Source organism: Polyodon spathula, chromosome 26 (assembly GCF_017654505.1).
Source record: "Polyodon spathula isolate WHYD16114869_AA chromosome 26, ASM1765450v1, whole genome shotgun sequence".
Classification (NCBI taxonomy): Eukaryota; Metazoa; Chordata; class Actinopteri; order Acipenseriformes; family Polyodontidae; genus Polyodon; species Polyodon spathula.
Window position 1 is genome coordinate 15,689,715 of NC_054559.1, and position 16,781 is coordinate 15,706,495.

A 16,781-nucleotide genomic window follows, 5' to 3' on the forward strand; every position below is an offset into this window, starting at 1 on the left:
CTGGCCTGGCAACGCATTCGCAGTTATTCCAGCTCGGTATGTACGTGCAGTTTTACCACAGAGGGTGAGAGGAGATTTTGTATTTTAAAAGTGTGACGCTCAACTCTTGCAGCTCTACGTGGCAGACCCACGCAGGTCACGTGATTTGAACAGAACGAGGGAATAGAGCGGCTGTTCTCTTCATTTCGGACACGAAGTTGTATTTATAATAATCTGTTAATTATTTTTGGAAGATGCCATATTCACTAATTCTATGTATTGTTATTTATTTATTTCTTACTTACGGGATTGTGTATGAATACAGACTCCCTATTTACTGCATCAAATGTTAATTTGTTAAAGCAATAAAAATAAAATCAACTAAAGGAAATTTTATATCTTCTTGTTCTGTGTGCATCTAATAATAATAATAATAATAATAATAATAATAATAATTGCAATACTTTTTGGTTGCATTACATATTGCGTTTGTAATTTGGAATGCCCTGATGATTGCAATAACCCTGAAATACTCATTATTTAAAAGTCTTTTGTCCTGGTTATCCTGTTGTTCCTCCTGCAGGGCTTCATTCTGCCGGCTTACTGAGACCTGGCACGTCACGATGACGTTCCTACCACGAGTTTCAGATCCAGGAAGTCAAACACAAAGCGAGAGGCTGAAGTCACAACAACACTGATGACAACATTAAAAAAAAAAAAAAGAAGAAATCGAAATGGATCAAGATGCTGTTGTTTTTAAAGCCGGTAACTAACGAAGAAAAGCGATGAAGAAACGGGGTGGTGTGTGTCTGCTTGTCGCTGTTTTCCTCGCCAGCTGCTGCGCCACAGCAGACGGTAAGACCGCATTTAAAATTCCTAGCAGCAGGAAGAATTGTCAACCTAATTTTGTTGTAAGTTTTACATTGTCAGTAATGGGATTGTCTTGTATTAACGAAGAAACGAACCCTTACAGTACTATAGCAACCAACTGAAGCTGCTGATGTCATCCAGTGCATTTAAATACGACCTCTCTGAAGCAAGGCTGTTTTACAGTACAGATTGAACCGTGCAATGGTCCTGAGGCGTGACACGCACAGTGCACGCCATGAAACGCAGCGGTGAACACTGGAAACTAACGCAGTGTCTCTTACTATTTCACTGTGTCCAGCGTGAATTCCAGTGTCTCTTAGTATTCCACTGTGTCCAGCGTGAATTCCAGTGTCTCTTACTATTTCACTGTGTCCAGTGTGAATTCCAGTGTCTCTTACTATTTCACTGTGTCCAGCGTGAATTCCAGTGTCTCTTAGTATTTCACTGTGTCCAGTGTGAATTCCAGTGTCTCTTAGTATTTCACTGTGTCCAGTGTGAATTCCAGTGTCTCTTAGTATTTCACTGTGTCCAGCGTGAATTCCAGTGTCTCTTAGTATTTCACTGTGTCCAGTGTGAATTCCAGTGTCTCTTAGTATTTCACTGTGTCCAGTGTGAATTCCAGTGTCTCTTAGTATTTCACTGTGTCCAGCGTGAATTCCAGTGTCTCTTACTATTTCACTGTGTCCAGCGTGAATTCCAGTGTCTCTTAGTATTCCACTGTGTCCAGCGTGAATTCCAGTGTCTCTTAGTATTCCACTGTGTCCAGCGTGAATTCCAGTGTCTCTTAGTATTTCACTGTGTCCAGCGTGAATTCCAGTGTCTCTTAGTATTTCACTGTGTCCAGTGTGAATTCCAGTGTCTCTTACTATTTCACTGTGTCCAGCGTGAATTCCAGTGTCTCTTAGTATTTCACTGTGTCCAGCGTGAATTCCAGTGTCTCTTAGTATTTCACTGTGTCCAGCGTGAATTCCAGTGTCTCTTAGTATTCCACTGTGTCCAGCGTGAATTCCAGTGTCTCTTAGTATTTCACTGTGTCCAGTGTGAATTCCAGTGTCTCTTAGTGTTTCACTGTGTCCAGTGTGAATTCCAGTGTCTCTTACTGTTTCACTGTGTCCAGTGTGAATTCCAGTGTCTCTTAGTATTCCACTGTGTCCAGCGTGAATTCCAGTGTCTCTTAGTATTTCACTGTGTCCAGTGTGAATTCCAGTGTCTCTTAGTATTCCACTGTGTCCAGTGTGAATTCCAGTGTCTCTTAGTATTTCACTGTGTCCAGTGTGAATTCCAGTGTCTCTTAGTATTTCACTGTGTCCAGTGTGAATTCCAGTGTCTCTTAGTATTTCACTGTGTCCAGTGTGAATTCCAGTGTCTCTTAGTATTTCACTGTGTCCAGTGTGAATTCCAGTGTCTCTTAGTATTTCACTGTGTCCAGTGTGAATTCCAGTGTCTCTTAGTATTTCACTGTGTCCAGCGTGAATTCCAGTGTCTCTTAGTATTCCACTGTGTCCAGCGTGAATTCCAGTGTCTCTTAGTATTTCACTGTGTCCAGTGTGAATTCCAGTGTCTCTTAGTATTTCACTGTGTCCAGTGTGAATTCCAGTGTCTCTTAGTATTCCACTGTGTCCAGTGTGAATTCCAGTGTCTCTTAGTATTTCACTGTGTCCAGTGTGAATTCCAGTGTCTCTTAGTATTTCACTGTGTCCAGCGTGAATTCCAGTGTCTCTTAGTATTCCACTGTGTCCAGCGTGAATTCCAGTGTCTCTTAGTATTTCACTGTGTCCAGCGTGAATTCCAGTGTCTCTTAGTATTTCACTGTGTCCAGCGTGAATTCCAGTGTCTCTTAGTATTCCACTGTGTCCAGCGTGAATTCCAGTGTCTCTTAGTATTTCACTGTGTCCAGCGTGAATTCCAGTGTCTCTTAGTATTTCACTGTGTCCAGCGTGAATTCCAGTGTCTCTTAGTATTTCACTGTGTCCAGTGTGAATTCCAGTGTCTCTTAGTATTTCACTGTGTCCAGCGTGAATTCCAGTGTCTCTTAGTATTTCACTGTGTCCAGCGTGAATTCCAGTGTCTCTTAGTATTTCACTGTGTCCAGTGTGAATTCCAGTGTCTCTTAGTATTTCACTGTGTCCAGTGTGAATTCCAGTGTCTCTTAGTATTTCACTGTGTCCAGTGTGAATTCCAGTGTCTCTTAGTATTTCACTGTGTCCAGTGTGAATTCCAGTGTCTCTTAGTATTTCACTGTGTAGTATTTCATTCAGTCTCTGTGTTGTTTTTTCTCAGACTTGACGTATGTCTCCGAGTTCTACTCCAAGGTGCCTCAGAAGCTCTCCAGGTACAGCTGGTATGGGAACGTGCGACTCCTCCTCTTCAAAGTCCCGCAGGACAGCGTCTTCGTCCGGTTTCAATTTACTGGCAGCCGGGACGCAGGAGCCACCTGCGCAAACACCACTGTAACAGTGTAGGTGTCATGCATCACACCTCCTGATCCATGCCCTTCTCCTACGACTCCATACTGTTGTTCTGAAGGAAACAGCTCCCCTGCTGGTTAATTATTAGATGTTGAGTTTCATGGGTGTCATTTTTTATTCTGTTTCTTTTGTTGCTGTGGTGACTGTTGGGGAAACATTTTCTCTAACAGGGGGGAAAAAAAAACAAAAACTGAAACACTAAAATTGCCGGTTTCACATTCAGATATTCCCAGTGTAATGAGAGCCAGAACTGGGAATCCCAATATCCCAGTATGAAGGTTGTGGGAGAATAGGGGATTGTTATGTTCAAATTGTTTCAGTTTGAAATTGTTCTTATAAAATAATTTACAGTACTAACTTTCCAACAGATTTGTAATCCTTTTAGAAAAGGATTGTGTTTGTATTTTGCAAAGTTAAAGATTTTTTTTTTTTTTTTTTTAAATTCACAGCCACATTCGGGCCGGAGCCCCTCCGGTTATTAACCCTCTAGCCACTCAGTTTTCTGAGAATGCAGCCTTCACTCTAGCACACAACTTCAGTCTGATGTTAGGCTCCGCAGGACCAAACATGACCTTCTTCAACCTCACCAATCCTGCAGTGGGCGACTGGTTCATAGCTGCACATCTTCCCAAAGATGATGGTAAAATTGAGCCCAAAGTAAGTCCGGTACATGCTGTTTTTCTAGTTAGTAATCTGATTCTCATGCATGAATTCCCTGCTGGATTTTGCTTTGTCTGTAATATTCATTCATGCTTTTTCAAAGGCTTGCGTTGGTAAGCTGGGGTCTCTGTTGATGACCGTGTTTTCCAGTACTGTTTCCTCTTCTGTTGCAGGGCTTATCCTCTTCATGCTCCTACTTTTTCCAGCCCCAGATGTTTGTGAGACGGGTGATTGACATGCCTGTTTTGGAGCCTGGTGTTCCTCTTCAGCAGACAGTGTCCTCCCCCAGCAGGCCTGCTGTGCTCAAGTAAGCAATACTGTGAACAGAGCAAAGCTTCTACCTTGGAGCGCTGACCAAAGCTGTAGCACTTGCTTAGGTACTGGATATGAGGACAGGAGGGAAGAACTGAGAGTTTTATTGTACGTGAGAAAGGAAGATGCTTACCTGACCAGACCCAGTGAACCGCAAGCGAGCATCTTAACCACAATGCAAGAGAGACGGGCTCCTCTGCATCTCATCTCACGGCAGCACGTGTTGAATTACTGTGTTGTTAGGTATGAGAGTGGCATAAGATCTTTGTGCTGGTTTTCTGTGTTCAGCTTGTCATTTTCCTGCAATCCTGTTTCAGAGTATTCATCCCTGCATACACGGCTGAGATGACCCTGCAGCTCGGGGGGTGCAGGACGGGGAACAGCACTGCAGACTCCTGCCCGCTCGTGCTCACCCTGGGCTCCGCTGCCCTCACCCTCTCTTCCCCGAAAATAATCAACTGCAGTGGGCAAGCTGAGTGTCCAGCCCGGCTCCACTCCCCTCCATGGGAGAGCTGGGTCCGGATCACTGTGGAGAGCCTCAACAGCAACCTGTCCACCTCCTTCCAGATCACAGCTGCTCTCACAGGTAAAGCTGTCTCTGTAATCGCAGCTGCTCTCATGGGTAAAGCTGTCTCTGTAATCGCAGCTGCTCTCACGGGTAAAGCTGTCTCTGTAATCGCAGCTGCTCTCACGGGTAAAGCTGTCTCTGTAATCGCAGCTGCTCTCACGGGTAAAGCTGTCTCTGTAATCGCAGCTGCTCTCACGGGTAAAGCTGTCTCTATAATCGCAGCTGCTCTCACGGGTAAAGCTGTCTCTGTAATCGCAGCTGCTCTCACGGGTAAAGCTGTCTCTGTAATCGCAGCTGCTCTCACGGGTAAAGCTGTCTCTGTAATCGCAGCTGCTCTCACAGGTAAAGCTGTCTCTATAATCGCAGCTGCTCTCACCGGTAAAGCTGTCTCTATAATCGCAGCTGCTCTCACAGGTAAAGCTGTCTCTATAATCGCAGCTGCTCTCACAGGTAAAGCTGTCTCTATAATCGCAGCTGCCCTCCTTATTTCACAAATTCGGTTAATTAACTGTTAGGCCATGCCAACAGTCAAGTGCCATGTTTTCAATATTTCACGCTAGTCAGATAGCAACACAAAGAGGGAGCACTGTAGAATTGTAGTCTTTTTATTATAAACATATTTAAATAACAGGTGTGATAGCTGTGTTATTATTTGGGGAGAATATGCATTGCTGTAGACTGATAGTAACATGCATGTGACCATCCAATGAAACACAAATAAAAACTGTTCAGTTTTTATAATTTTTTTCTTGACAGCTGGATGCAAGCCTAAAAGTAGCGGATTGTTCGGTGACTTCTTATCCAGATTCAGCGGTGTGAACGGCACTGGTCTTTTCAGCAACGCCACGCTGCCGGTGGACAACGCGACGGCCCTCGTCCAGCCCCAAGCCGACAGCTTGCTGCGCAGCGCCCCCTCTGGGGACTCCTGCCTGCGGAGCCAGCCCGTGTTTAAAGAAGACGTGGACGTAGTGTCTGTGCGCTTCGCTTTGATCAACGGGCCAAACATCAGCATCTCTTCTCAGGCTCCCACTCTCATCTCCTTGAATTTAAACTCTGGAGCAGACAGTGGAGGGACGCTGGTTCTGGACCTGAGATTAAACCAGGTAAGGCCAGTGGAAGGTGGGATAGCTGGGTGCGTTCGATCAGATTTAGAAAGCTTTCTCGGAGGTGCATTGTTTGCACTAAGGAATCAGAAAGCCTCTTAATATTGCATATTTTGCATCATGTGCAAAGATGTAAGCACTGTAGCAGATTGGAATATTATATTACCACTGTAACGACAGGCGACACACGACTTTGTGTTTTTCGTTTCTGAGCCAGTAATCCCCCACCAAAAAAATAGATCGTTTCTTGAAAGCAACACTTGGCAGTAGAGGCTTCAGACTGTTGAAGTTGTTAAATCATTCATTTTAAGTCTTTGTAAAGCCACACATTTTGTCATTCTTCAACAGGAAGCCTCACTCTCGTGCTGGCGGACTCAAAGTGCTAATTGTGCTCTTGTTTTGTGAATATTCAAGTGTCTTGATTTCTGCAGTAGTTGGACTGGCATGTGAATGTTGCATTGACAAAGCTGTGCTTGAGTGCATTGGCGTTTTACACTGACGGTGAATCAGTAAAATGTTTTTTTATTTTTTTATTTTTTACATGTTAAATAAGGCACGTTCCTTATCAGCCTCGTTCTCATTTCAGACTTCTCTTACACATGGAAATGCCTCTGTTCTGGTCTGCGTGAATGCTGGGTCTCCTGTACTGACACTGAACCAATCACAAAGCTGCACTACTGGTATGCTGCAACTTATTATTATTATTATTATTATTATTATTATTATTATTATTATTATTATTATTATTATTATTATTAATTTGTATTACTTTCCCTAACTCTTACCTTGAGCGCTCTTCTTTAGCTTTCCACTGAGTTAAAGGCGCTTGATTGTAATCACAGTTAATAGAGCCATTGTAAATATACCACAAACTTTTCTACATTGCAGGACTCTCCACAGTTTTAATATCTACATCCGTCATACTGATCTGGGAATAACGGTCTAACTCTTATAAAAGTATACAATAAAATCATAGCAAAGTGTAATAAGGCTCAGTGAAAGCATGGTAACGCTCAGGTAAGCCTTGTAAAGCCACAGAGAGATGACTAACTAGGGTAAGCTATGGTAATGCACAACCTAGCCATGGCAAAGCATGGTAACCCTGTGCCCTCTCCTGCCGCTAGCCTTCTCTCAGGGTTATTCTCTCAGAATGAACGGAACATCCCCAGAAGCTGCCCTTCACATCCCTTTCCCTGAGACTGCACTCTGGTACCTCACCTTGCACACAGTGTGCCCTGCAGATGCCAGGTAAGCAACACAGATGAGAGATGAAAAGTGCATGTGAGCAGCTCTGAAACTTCACCGGGCTCAGCTTGAGACCCCACTGCTCAGCTATTAAACACTCAAAGAAACTTCATTCAGTGCCAGACCTTTCGATGAGACGCCTTTGTTATATGATATCAGTTGAGAGAGGACTCGCCAAAACGTTTGCCACTGAATTAACTTTAGTTTAGTATCACTGACTGTTAAATGCTTAACAAAAGTAATTAGCAGATTACTTTGTCTTGTGTTAATTCTAAAGGGTGTATTTGTATTAAAGTGATGAAAGGTTGCATGACTTAAGCTAGCACAGAATGCAGTGTAACAGGAGTTTGAAATGTTCTTACCCAGTGCGTGTGGAAAGGTGTCGGGGACAGTGCTGGCTTCCTCTGTGCTGAGTGCCTGTGTTAATGACTGTGGCACCTATGGGGAGTGTAGGCTGCTCCGATCCTATGGGTACCTGTACGCTGCCTGCACTTGTAAAGCAGGTGAGTCTCCACTTCTAAAAGGACTACAGCTCTCGCCAAACGTTTTGCATCGCTCTTTAGAATTTTAACTCATTTGGTTTCATAAAGTTCTGATGTTTGAATGTTCCAGTAACATATTGAATTACATACCGCTTTGTAGTTTTTTAATTCTGTCTCAATCCTAAAATTCTAGGCGATGCAAAGCTTTTGGCTGTAGCTGCACAGCTGCAGGTTATATTCTCTTTGTGTTTTCTTTGTTCATTTTTTTTATTGTGCCCTTGACTTTTCATACATGTTTTTGTCTGAATTAAGCTTTGACTGTGAGTTCAGGAGCTTCTCTTCTAGTTTCCTGCTGTAGATTTATATTTATTGTAGTTTAAATCAGCTGAATTGTTCATATTGTTAGTGCCAGAAATGCTGAGTGCCCAGCTAGTGCTTGCAAAACTATAAAACAAAAACATCACTAGACTGGGCTGGCGCTTGCTTAATTAAAGACACTGTGTTAGTAATGTATTTTGTTGGATTATAAATCATTTTGAATACAGAGTTATTGATATACCTGTGCAAGCCTGTAAGTTCTGAACGTGTCTGTGTGGCGGCGGGAACAAAACGGGCACAGTGACAGATTAGTGTCATGGATTATAATAAAAACCATCCTTTGCTGTTGCTGAGATGCTGATCGCTTGGTTTTGCTCGCTCCAGGGCAGAGAGGATGGAGCTGCAGTGATGCCAGAGAAGCGCAGTCCTATGCGCGGCAGATGCTGGCTGCCCTCCTGCTGACCCTGAGTAATCTCATGTTCATCCCGCCCATCGTGGTGGCGGTGTACCGCTACCACATCGTGGAGGCCTCCGTGTACCTCTTCACCATGTTCTTCTCAACGGTAAGGTTAAAGAGGGGTGACACGGCAAGCTGAATCAGGACTAGTTTTAAACTGAAAAGAAACGCAAAGTCGCAGCACGCTCTGTGAGCTTTTTGAGTCATTATGACAGTGAGTGTTGCAAACCTGGAACAGGCAAATAAATGACAGTGGTGATCTGCAAGGGTTAGTCCTTGATCATAACCCTAATGACGTTCTTGCTCTCTGTTGTAGTTTTACCATGCATGTGACCAGCCGGGCATCACTGTAATGTGCATAATGGATTACGACACACTCCAGTACTGCGATTTCCTTGGGTCAGTCTCGTCTATTTGGGTGACCATTCTCTGCATGGCAAGGATTAAGGATGTCTTTAAATATGTGAGTATTCAGCTGATGAACTGTATTCATTTATAATTTGACTTAAAACAAATAAAGAATGGTGCACATGGCAAACACCTGTATTTATCAGACTGAATATCATCTTAAGATTTTCAAAGTAAAGTGTCTTGTTGCATTCCAGCTTGCTAAAAAGTCCAACACTGAATGTTTCTTTTAAGAACACACAGCATATGACGCATGTAATGTGGAAGGGAAGCTGACTGTGTTGCTCGATGCGCTCCGGCTTTCTTCAGTAACCAGCTTTTCCCCCCCTGCTTGCTAGATGCTGTTCATGCTTGGCACGCTGGTCATTGCCATGTCTATGCAACTTGATCGGCGAGGCATGTGGAACATGCTGGGCCCGTGCCTCTGCGCTGGTATTGCTATGATAGCAGCATGGGTGAGTAGGATTGCTTTTTCTGTTTGTATGTGAGCTGCAGCATTGAGGATACCGAGTGCAGGAGTAAACTGTTTGCCTGTTGTCTTCTTTTTTTTCAGATTTACCGTGGCGTCCGAAGGCGCCAGTGCTACCCCACAACGTGGAAGCGCTGGCTTTTCTTCCTGCTCCCGGGGATAGTGAGCGCAGTCATTGGCATTTCCTTGTACGTCTTTGCGCAGACCGATGAGAACTACTTATACACGCACAGCGCTTGGCACATGCTGGTGGCGAGCAGCGTGGTTTTCCTGCTGCCTCCCAGGGAGAAGCACAAGAAGCCATGGGGCTGGTCCCAACAAGCCATCTGTGGGTATCAGATCTGTAAGAACGAGCAGGAAGAGGTCTACACTGTCCCCTAGGCTCATGGAGGGGTGGCGGGCCGCTCCGGTCCTCAAGCAGATTCCGTTCCAGGTTTTATAAGGATTCATAAATCCTTTACTCCTGAAGACTGGGATAAAGGGTAAAGCAGTTCGACAACATTAATGTTGGGATAAAGACCTGGTTGGCACCTCCTGGTTTTAGGCGTTGTTAATGAGTGCAAATTCTTTTATTCTTACTAGACACATTTCAGTCTCTCTTTATCTTATCTGATTGCTATCTGAGAAGTTACTTTGGATGGTGGAAGTGCAGTTTCCTGTTTCTTTCTCTTCTTAGACAGTTGCAATAAGATTTAACTGTAGGTGCCATGCAGGGCTTCATTTGAAACCCTACTGTGCATAATGCACAGAGATATGGATGCAGTGCAGTTGGACCTGTTTGCTAAGTATACAAGGATCTGAAGAGACATTTCAACTTTATGCAACTGCAGTGGATTCCCTCCGTTGCAGCCACTAAAATGGGCTTATTCATAGAGAGCTGGTCACTATAGAAGCATATCTTCAGACTGTGTCCGTATTGAAAGAGGCAGAGCAGTGTCTTTTTATAAATGCTACTGTAGTTAAATAATGTGGGTGCGCAGCCCTCATAACTCCTGGCAACGTTCGTTCCAAATCTTAACGCACTTTCTTGCTGTTTGACAAGATTCTGTTATCTTGCATTCATGGTTTTTAAAAAAAAAGGCAGCAATGTTGCTTTGTAGCTGAAATTGGGGCTTGGAGATTATAGACACTACGTCACTGTCTTCAGGAACTGAAAAAAGTAACTCTTGAATAACCCTCTTTTAAAGCACTTTTGTACCCCCCCCCCCCCTTTCTAAAAACAGAGGCTGTTGTGAGTCTGTTTCATGTGCAATTGAGGCATAGCTTTACACAATTATTAATGCCGAAAGCTTGTTTAATTGCACAGACCTGCAGGTATAATGTTTTATTCTATAAGCAATATTAGACAGAAATGAATATAACATCTCTGGGTGATTGTGTTTTTCTTTTTAGAAGTCTCTACTAATGCTCCTGCTGCACTATAAGTATATTTATTGTTGTACTGTACTGTCGGGATCCGACAGAACTTTTAGATTACAGTAGCCTTACTTCCTGCTGAGGTCGGTCTATTAAATGAATTGTCTCCAAAGTTCAGTTTGCAAAGAGAAGTTGCTGCTATTTCTGAAGGTCCTTTTAAACCCTCCTTTTAGTACGAGCAATAAGAGAACGGGGGTCTTCTTTTTCCTGGAAAGCCTCATTGTTAGAGGTTTGATATTTGCAGTCAGTAATAAGTGTAGTTTTTGGGTGTGTTTTATTTTCCTTAGAAAATGTTCATCCTATCTGGAAAATGTTCCCCGGTGTGTTTGAGATTGCACGTGTTCACTTAGAAACTTTGGACAATACAGGGATACATGTTTTGCTTTTCAGTTAAACTGAAATCAGTAGAAGCATTAAAAACACAAAACACACTGCAGGAGAAGAAGTCTTTATCGTTTTTTTAATGTTTCGACAAAGACAGTAAAGACCTTCTAAATGTTTGTCCAAGATGTGACTTAAGTTTGAAGTGACGAATGACTTATAATCTTTACTGTTGCAACGCTGAAAAGAAAAAAAAAAACACCTTTAAAATATGTCTTCTAAGATGTAAATATGACACTGTGTCTCCGATGTATATTAAAGACAGTGGTACTTGCTCAAGATCAGGCAAGCAGGCTGAAAGGATGCACCTGTCCTCCCTCCCTGCATGCTGCTCAGGATGATCAGTCTGGTTGTTTAGGTAAGCTAGGTGATGTACTGGAATGAATTGCACTTTTTAAAATGTGGTTGCCTCCTGTGTTGGATTCAGGTTCTGAGCATACATGCAAGAGTTCTTTCTGCTCAGCTGTATCTCTTTCAGCCCTGCACCTGTGCTGGGGTCTAGGAACGTCCACTCGACTGTAAAGACACTGGAGTATTGCAATTGGTTTATCTTGGGGGCGGCCATTCTGTATAGTTGCTCAGGTCTCCGGTTTCCTAAAATGATTTTTACACCGTCTGTTTAAATAATTGTTGGCATGAAATAGGACTCCAGCTGCATAGCAGTTTGTGCTAGTCCTGGATTTACCTTGAGCTTAATCAGCCCGTACTAAGCAAATCTTAGCGAGAGAGAACTCGGGTGGGGCTGAATTAACTCCAAGTAAAACCTGGAATGGCTCAAGCTGCTGTGCAATGGGAGTCTTGCTTTTGTCCCTGATATTTGATATCCAGATCAGTAGGACTTGCGCTAGACTACTGGGGCCTGAGAAAGACCTTTTCAAAAGCAGCTTGGGTTCAGTCTTGTGTAAGCAAGAGGTGGTATTTTTAAATGGGCTGTTGTGTTACACTGTGTGATACACAATTACAGGCTCAGTGCCTAGTGAGAGCCCATCTCCTCCATTTGCTGTGTTCATCAGGGGAAATTGTCTGGGGGTGTTGCCAGTCTTGTTGTGTTATTTGTGTTTTATTTTTATGTTATATATATTAAATTAATGTAATATATATATATATATATATATATATATATATATATATATATATATATATATATATATATATATATATATATATATATATATCCGAGTATCGACGACTACAGTACAACTAAATGCTGCTGATGTTCATGTTGATTTAAAAAATGCATTTCTTGGTGATGGATATATAATCTATTTGAGGCAATCTGAGAAATAAATGACAAGACTATTTTCACAATATCTGCATCTTCTCCTTTTTACACCATAATCTTATTCTGAGAACCCCCCCCATAGAGTTAGGAAACCACAAGAACTCGCATGGCCTCCCTTTCTAAAATCCGGGAGAGGGGGGTGTTGAATCTGAGGCGTGGAACGCGATGATGCGTCTGACCTTCCATTCCCGATGACATCACAATGGTTTGAAGACTCTGCTTCTGCCTGTGCAGTTCTGTAGCGGTGACTTGTTCATTGACAACTCTGAATAGCAGCAGAAGTGTTCAGACTTTTTTAAATAGCGCTGCAACACAGAATTCTGAGTCGTCTTCCACATTTTAACAATTAGGGTTGTCACTGCCAGCAGGGTCTATGGTAAGAACAGGATCAGTCAGATTCAGTCAGCCAGTTTAATATAGATTGAGAATTCAGTACTAGAATATAGGTCGCTGAAGACATAATTTACATGGACAATAGTGTTTGTAACGAGTTTGTTTTATAAAGGTAATCCTGCTGCAGAGTTTACATATTCACTGAACTGTCCTTTTTGATTTCCATGACTTCACAGTGGTCCTAACTGTGCTTTACTCTGACTGAATGCTCTTGAAGTTTAAACTTTGACTAAAAAAAATAATAATCATAGTATGTGCATGAGGCACATTCCATCAAGTATTACATATTTACTCTACATGAACAGTGAATGTTTAAAAGCATCTTTGCCGCCTATTGCTTTGGGAATTTTGAATATGGCTTTGAAAAGGACAGTTGTATTCTGCATGTCACCTCTTCTCAATATGGAGGGGAACACAGATAGAGGAGGTCAAACAGTAAAGATGCAAGAAGTAAAAGTATGCATAATTACAGTCCAGAGGCAGTACGATGAGAGAGTGTCTCTTAGCTGTCTTATTATTGCACCAGAGACTGGACAGGGTCCTGGTGAAGCAGGAGCTTTATAGCGTGCTCATACCACTAATGCCAGAGGGTACGAGGATGCACAGAAAGGTAATGCTTTGTAAACAATGAAAATAACATTTAAAGTTCAAGACATGCCATTGATATTTAATAATTGATAATAAATAACTATTAATAATGCAAGGCTTAGGATAGTTGATATAATTGTACTTCAGTGTTCTCAACAGTCAGAGGATCGTGAAGCCCGGGTTTGATTCTGGCTCTTAGGATGTGCCAAGTGGCCAAAGATGGCATTGCAGCGAAAAACACGGACACCAGAGGTTTCGTTTGCAAACTTTCGCTTTTCCTTTTTATTCTTTTAAAGTTCCAAGAACTGAACTGAACAAAATCATAACAAAACACAATTTTAAAGAAAACAAATAACTTTTTACAAAATAAAATTTAAAAAAATATCCAGGTGCAGGATGAATAAACTGTTTTTGGTAGTAAAACAGCAAAGATATAGAGAGAGAGAGAGAGAGAGAGAGAAAGAGAGAGCGAGCTATGTCTAGCCTGGATGCTCACGCAGTGCCCATCTCTCATTACTCTAGCCCAGCCTTCCTTCTATACTGAGGTTGAAATCGCTCTTCCCTTTAAAAGAAACTGAAATCAAACAATTAACTTTAAAACCTATTTACATACATTTAGCAACTATTGTATAAATATATCATAAAGTTATCACTATGTTGTATGTTAAAATTCCGCCTAGAATTATTTAAATAAATGAGCAATTATATTTCTTTTTTATAAATCACAACACCACTTTAACTTTATTCACAGCATGGTCTGCTCTTGAGTTACACAGGGGTAATGTTCAATTTTTTCTGCGCATCGCAAGCAGGCTTTACGGTACAACCGAGGTCTGATCTGCCCCTCACAAACATGGCGCCGCCTGTGCACCACACTGCTAACGAACCTCATTAACAAACCAGTAAGTATCTGCCTTTAATCTCTATTTTAATTTAGTTTTAATTGTATGGACAGTGTAAGTTTCTGAATAACAAACTACGCGTTTCTCTGCGAATGTGCGCCTTCGCAGGGAAACACGCACCGAGCATTCACACCGCCTTAAAAAATGAATTTTGAATGTTTGTCTTTCTTCCTTTTCTTGGCGTCCACACGCGGCCTCCTCCAACCCCACAGGTAAGTGCAGTATTTATACTTTGTGCAATTGCTGATTTAAAACAACTGATATGCATTTAAATAAATGCAATATACAGTATTGTTGTTTGTGTTGCGTTCTTAACAAGTTAGCTTGTTGCGAGTTTTGGTCTTCTTTTTTTAAGGGATGGGACGTGGACCCTGACATTGCACCGCGGGCTGTCCACATTGTAGACAGAGCTGCTTGTTCTCTGAAGCTGCAGCAGAGAGTGTGAGAGCAGGCGCTCTGCACCGGGGGGGTGGTGAGTCCTGCAGGGAGGGGAGGCGCTGCTCTCCTCAGATTATGCCATACTGAGCCAGCTCGTGGAGCTCCAGGTGACTGAAAGCTTCCCATGGGCAGATGTCATGGAAGTCTGAAAGGAGGTAAAGAAAAATTGATGACTTTGAAAAGTTTATAAAACAGATCATCTATTTCTGCATGTTGATTTAGGCAGTAGAAACTCATTTGCGTACTTGTTCCAAGGCCCTCCATCCCAGGAATGTCGTCCCCAAAACTGCAAAATGAATTAAAAAAATAAAAATAAAGGAAAAATGAATGACAGTGTCCCGCGATGAGCCAGACCATTACCTAGCTTCATCTCAGGACAGTTTTTAAACATAATGTGAAACACTTGTGTTATTGTATCTACTCATGCAGATAACTAACACGTTCTTGTTTCATGCAGTCTACCAGTTTTACTGCAGGACCTGATCGTGGTTCTGGTACTTACCCGAGTACTCCTTTCTTGGGAGGCTTGCTCTTGAATTGTCTCGTCTGCCTCTGTTTGAATTTGGGGGGTCCTTTCCGCGGGCTGGCTGGGGGCCTCATCACATTGGTGGTGTTGGTATTGGAGCCGCTCCCAATGGTCATGTTTCAGGAGAGAACCGCTAGAGAGACTGAGACAGAACAGAAACATCAATCCATTACAATCACGGCGTGCTTTCACAAAGGAGTTATTCTGCTTTGGAAATTTTGAATGTGGCTTTGAAAAGGACAGTTGCTTTCTGCATGTCACCTCTTCTCAAACAGTAAAGATGCACGTGAGGCAATGCATGCTCCCTGTCTGAAAACTAGCCAAAGAAGAACTGTATGATTAACTTACTGGATTCAAGCAGCGTGGACTTGTGCTTTATTAATGGGGCCACGTTGTTGTTTCAGATACCAGTAACTCTCCTGAGATAAGACGAGTCTATAAACTGACACTTAGCAGTTACAGCAGTTTTAATGAGGCAATATTAAAACAGTACCACAGTATAACAGCTGCTGCAGAAAATGTACTGGCTTGAACAAAAGCATGCATACTTACAGTCCAGAATGTTGTGATGCAGGGCAAGCAGTGCGCTGAGAGAGGCGATGAAAGAGGCTCTTAACTGTCTTGTTGTTGGACTCTTATTCCATGCACTGCCTTTATAGTGTGTCAGGCTTATTTGCTGAATCACTAATGCCGTGCTCAGGCCCGGGGGGAGGGGTACGGGGGGATTAACCCTTCCCACCCTGGCTGCCTGCACACCTAAATCCTTTGAATAGGGTGTGTACACGTGGGGAATGTTTCCAAAAGCGTGCAGCTGATACAGTTCAGCGAGCTCAAGCATTACGTGCACCTCACATTAGTGGCTGATGAGACACAGTGAAAAGAGAGAATAGAAAGATGCCTGTCTTGGTGGTGCATAGGGGTAGCACTTGCAGTTTCTATGGACGAGGTCTCTGGTAGGTTTTCACGCTGCCAAAAGTCATTTCCCCCTTTAAGAAAAGTTTTTTTTTTTTTCTTTCGCCAATCATTTTCTCAAGAAGTAAAATCGGCAATGCGAAGAAATTTTACTTTTGCGATAAATATATTCTTAATTATTTTCTTCTAATAAGGGGATTATTTATTAATAATCCTAATATGTTACTGTGGTCACTTCCTGTGCTGTGTGATACACTTTTTGGATGTAAAGCTGATTTGCTAAAGCTGATTCCATGCAGCGCTTGCATGATTTGATTTATTTCTAGTTTTTAAGCTGTGGTAAATCCATATGCAGGTGGATTGTGCTACCCACAAAGCACTGCAATCGTTTCCATCATGCTGGTCACAATAGAAGCACAAGTTTATCCTTGCTTAGATTTCTATTCCACACCTTTTGCAACATGACCTTTATTCGGCGGGGTCAGTTTTAATGTCTAAACAGTGTTGGCCCTATTCAATGGAATCAGCCTGAAGCAGAAATGAGAGCATGCAGCAGGTAGCTAACCCCACACAGCTGGCATTACTACAGGTGCTTTGTCATCAA

The 16,781-nt window shown here is 42.5% G+C and overlaps 2 protein-coding genes across 3 annotated transcripts; one reads left to right on the plus strand and one right to left on the minus strand.

Annotated features, from left to right (window-relative positions):
• Positions 1-472: 472 nt before the first annotated feature.
• Positions 473-11,323, plus strand: LOC121300815 (post-GPI attachment to proteins factor 6-like). 2 transcript variants are annotated; one of them, XM_041229701.1, is made up of 13 exons: positions 473-834; positions 3,130-3,307; positions 3,767-3,974; positions 4,151-4,284; positions 4,607-4,875; positions 5,614-5,960; positions 6,547-6,640; positions 7,085-7,208; positions 7,572-7,708; positions 8,390-8,568; positions 8,779-8,925; positions 9,209-9,325; positions 9,424-11,323. In XM_041229701.1, the coding sequence occupies exons 1-13, from the start codon at positions 765-767 to the stop codon at positions 9,718-9,720; spliced, it is 2,301 nt and encodes a 766-aa protein (XP_041085635.1). In that variant the 5' UTR covers positions 473-764; the 3' UTR covers positions 9,721-11,323. The 2 variants fall into 2 exon arrangements, with proteins under 2 accessions (XP_041085635.1, XP_041085636.1); XM_041229702.1 differs by lacking the exon at positions 9,209-9,325.
• A 3,469-nt stretch (positions 11,324-14,792) lies between these two features.
• On the minus strand, positions 14,793-15,906 carry LOC121300985 (retinal cone rhodopsin-sensitive cGMP 3',5'-cyclic phosphodiesterase subunit gamma-like). Its single transcript, XM_041230036.1, has 4 exons — positions 15,818-15,906; positions 15,242-15,407; positions 14,985-15,025; positions 14,793-14,884 (listed from the first exon to the last, which is right to left on the minus strand). Exons 2-4 carry the CDS (start codon positions 15,379-15,381, stop codon positions 14,808-14,810), a joined length of 258 nt encoding a protein of 85 aa, XP_041085970.1. The 5' UTR covers positions 15,382-15,407; positions 15,818-15,906; the 3' UTR covers positions 14,793-14,807.
• Between the last annotated feature and the right edge of the window lie 875 nt (positions 15,907-16,781).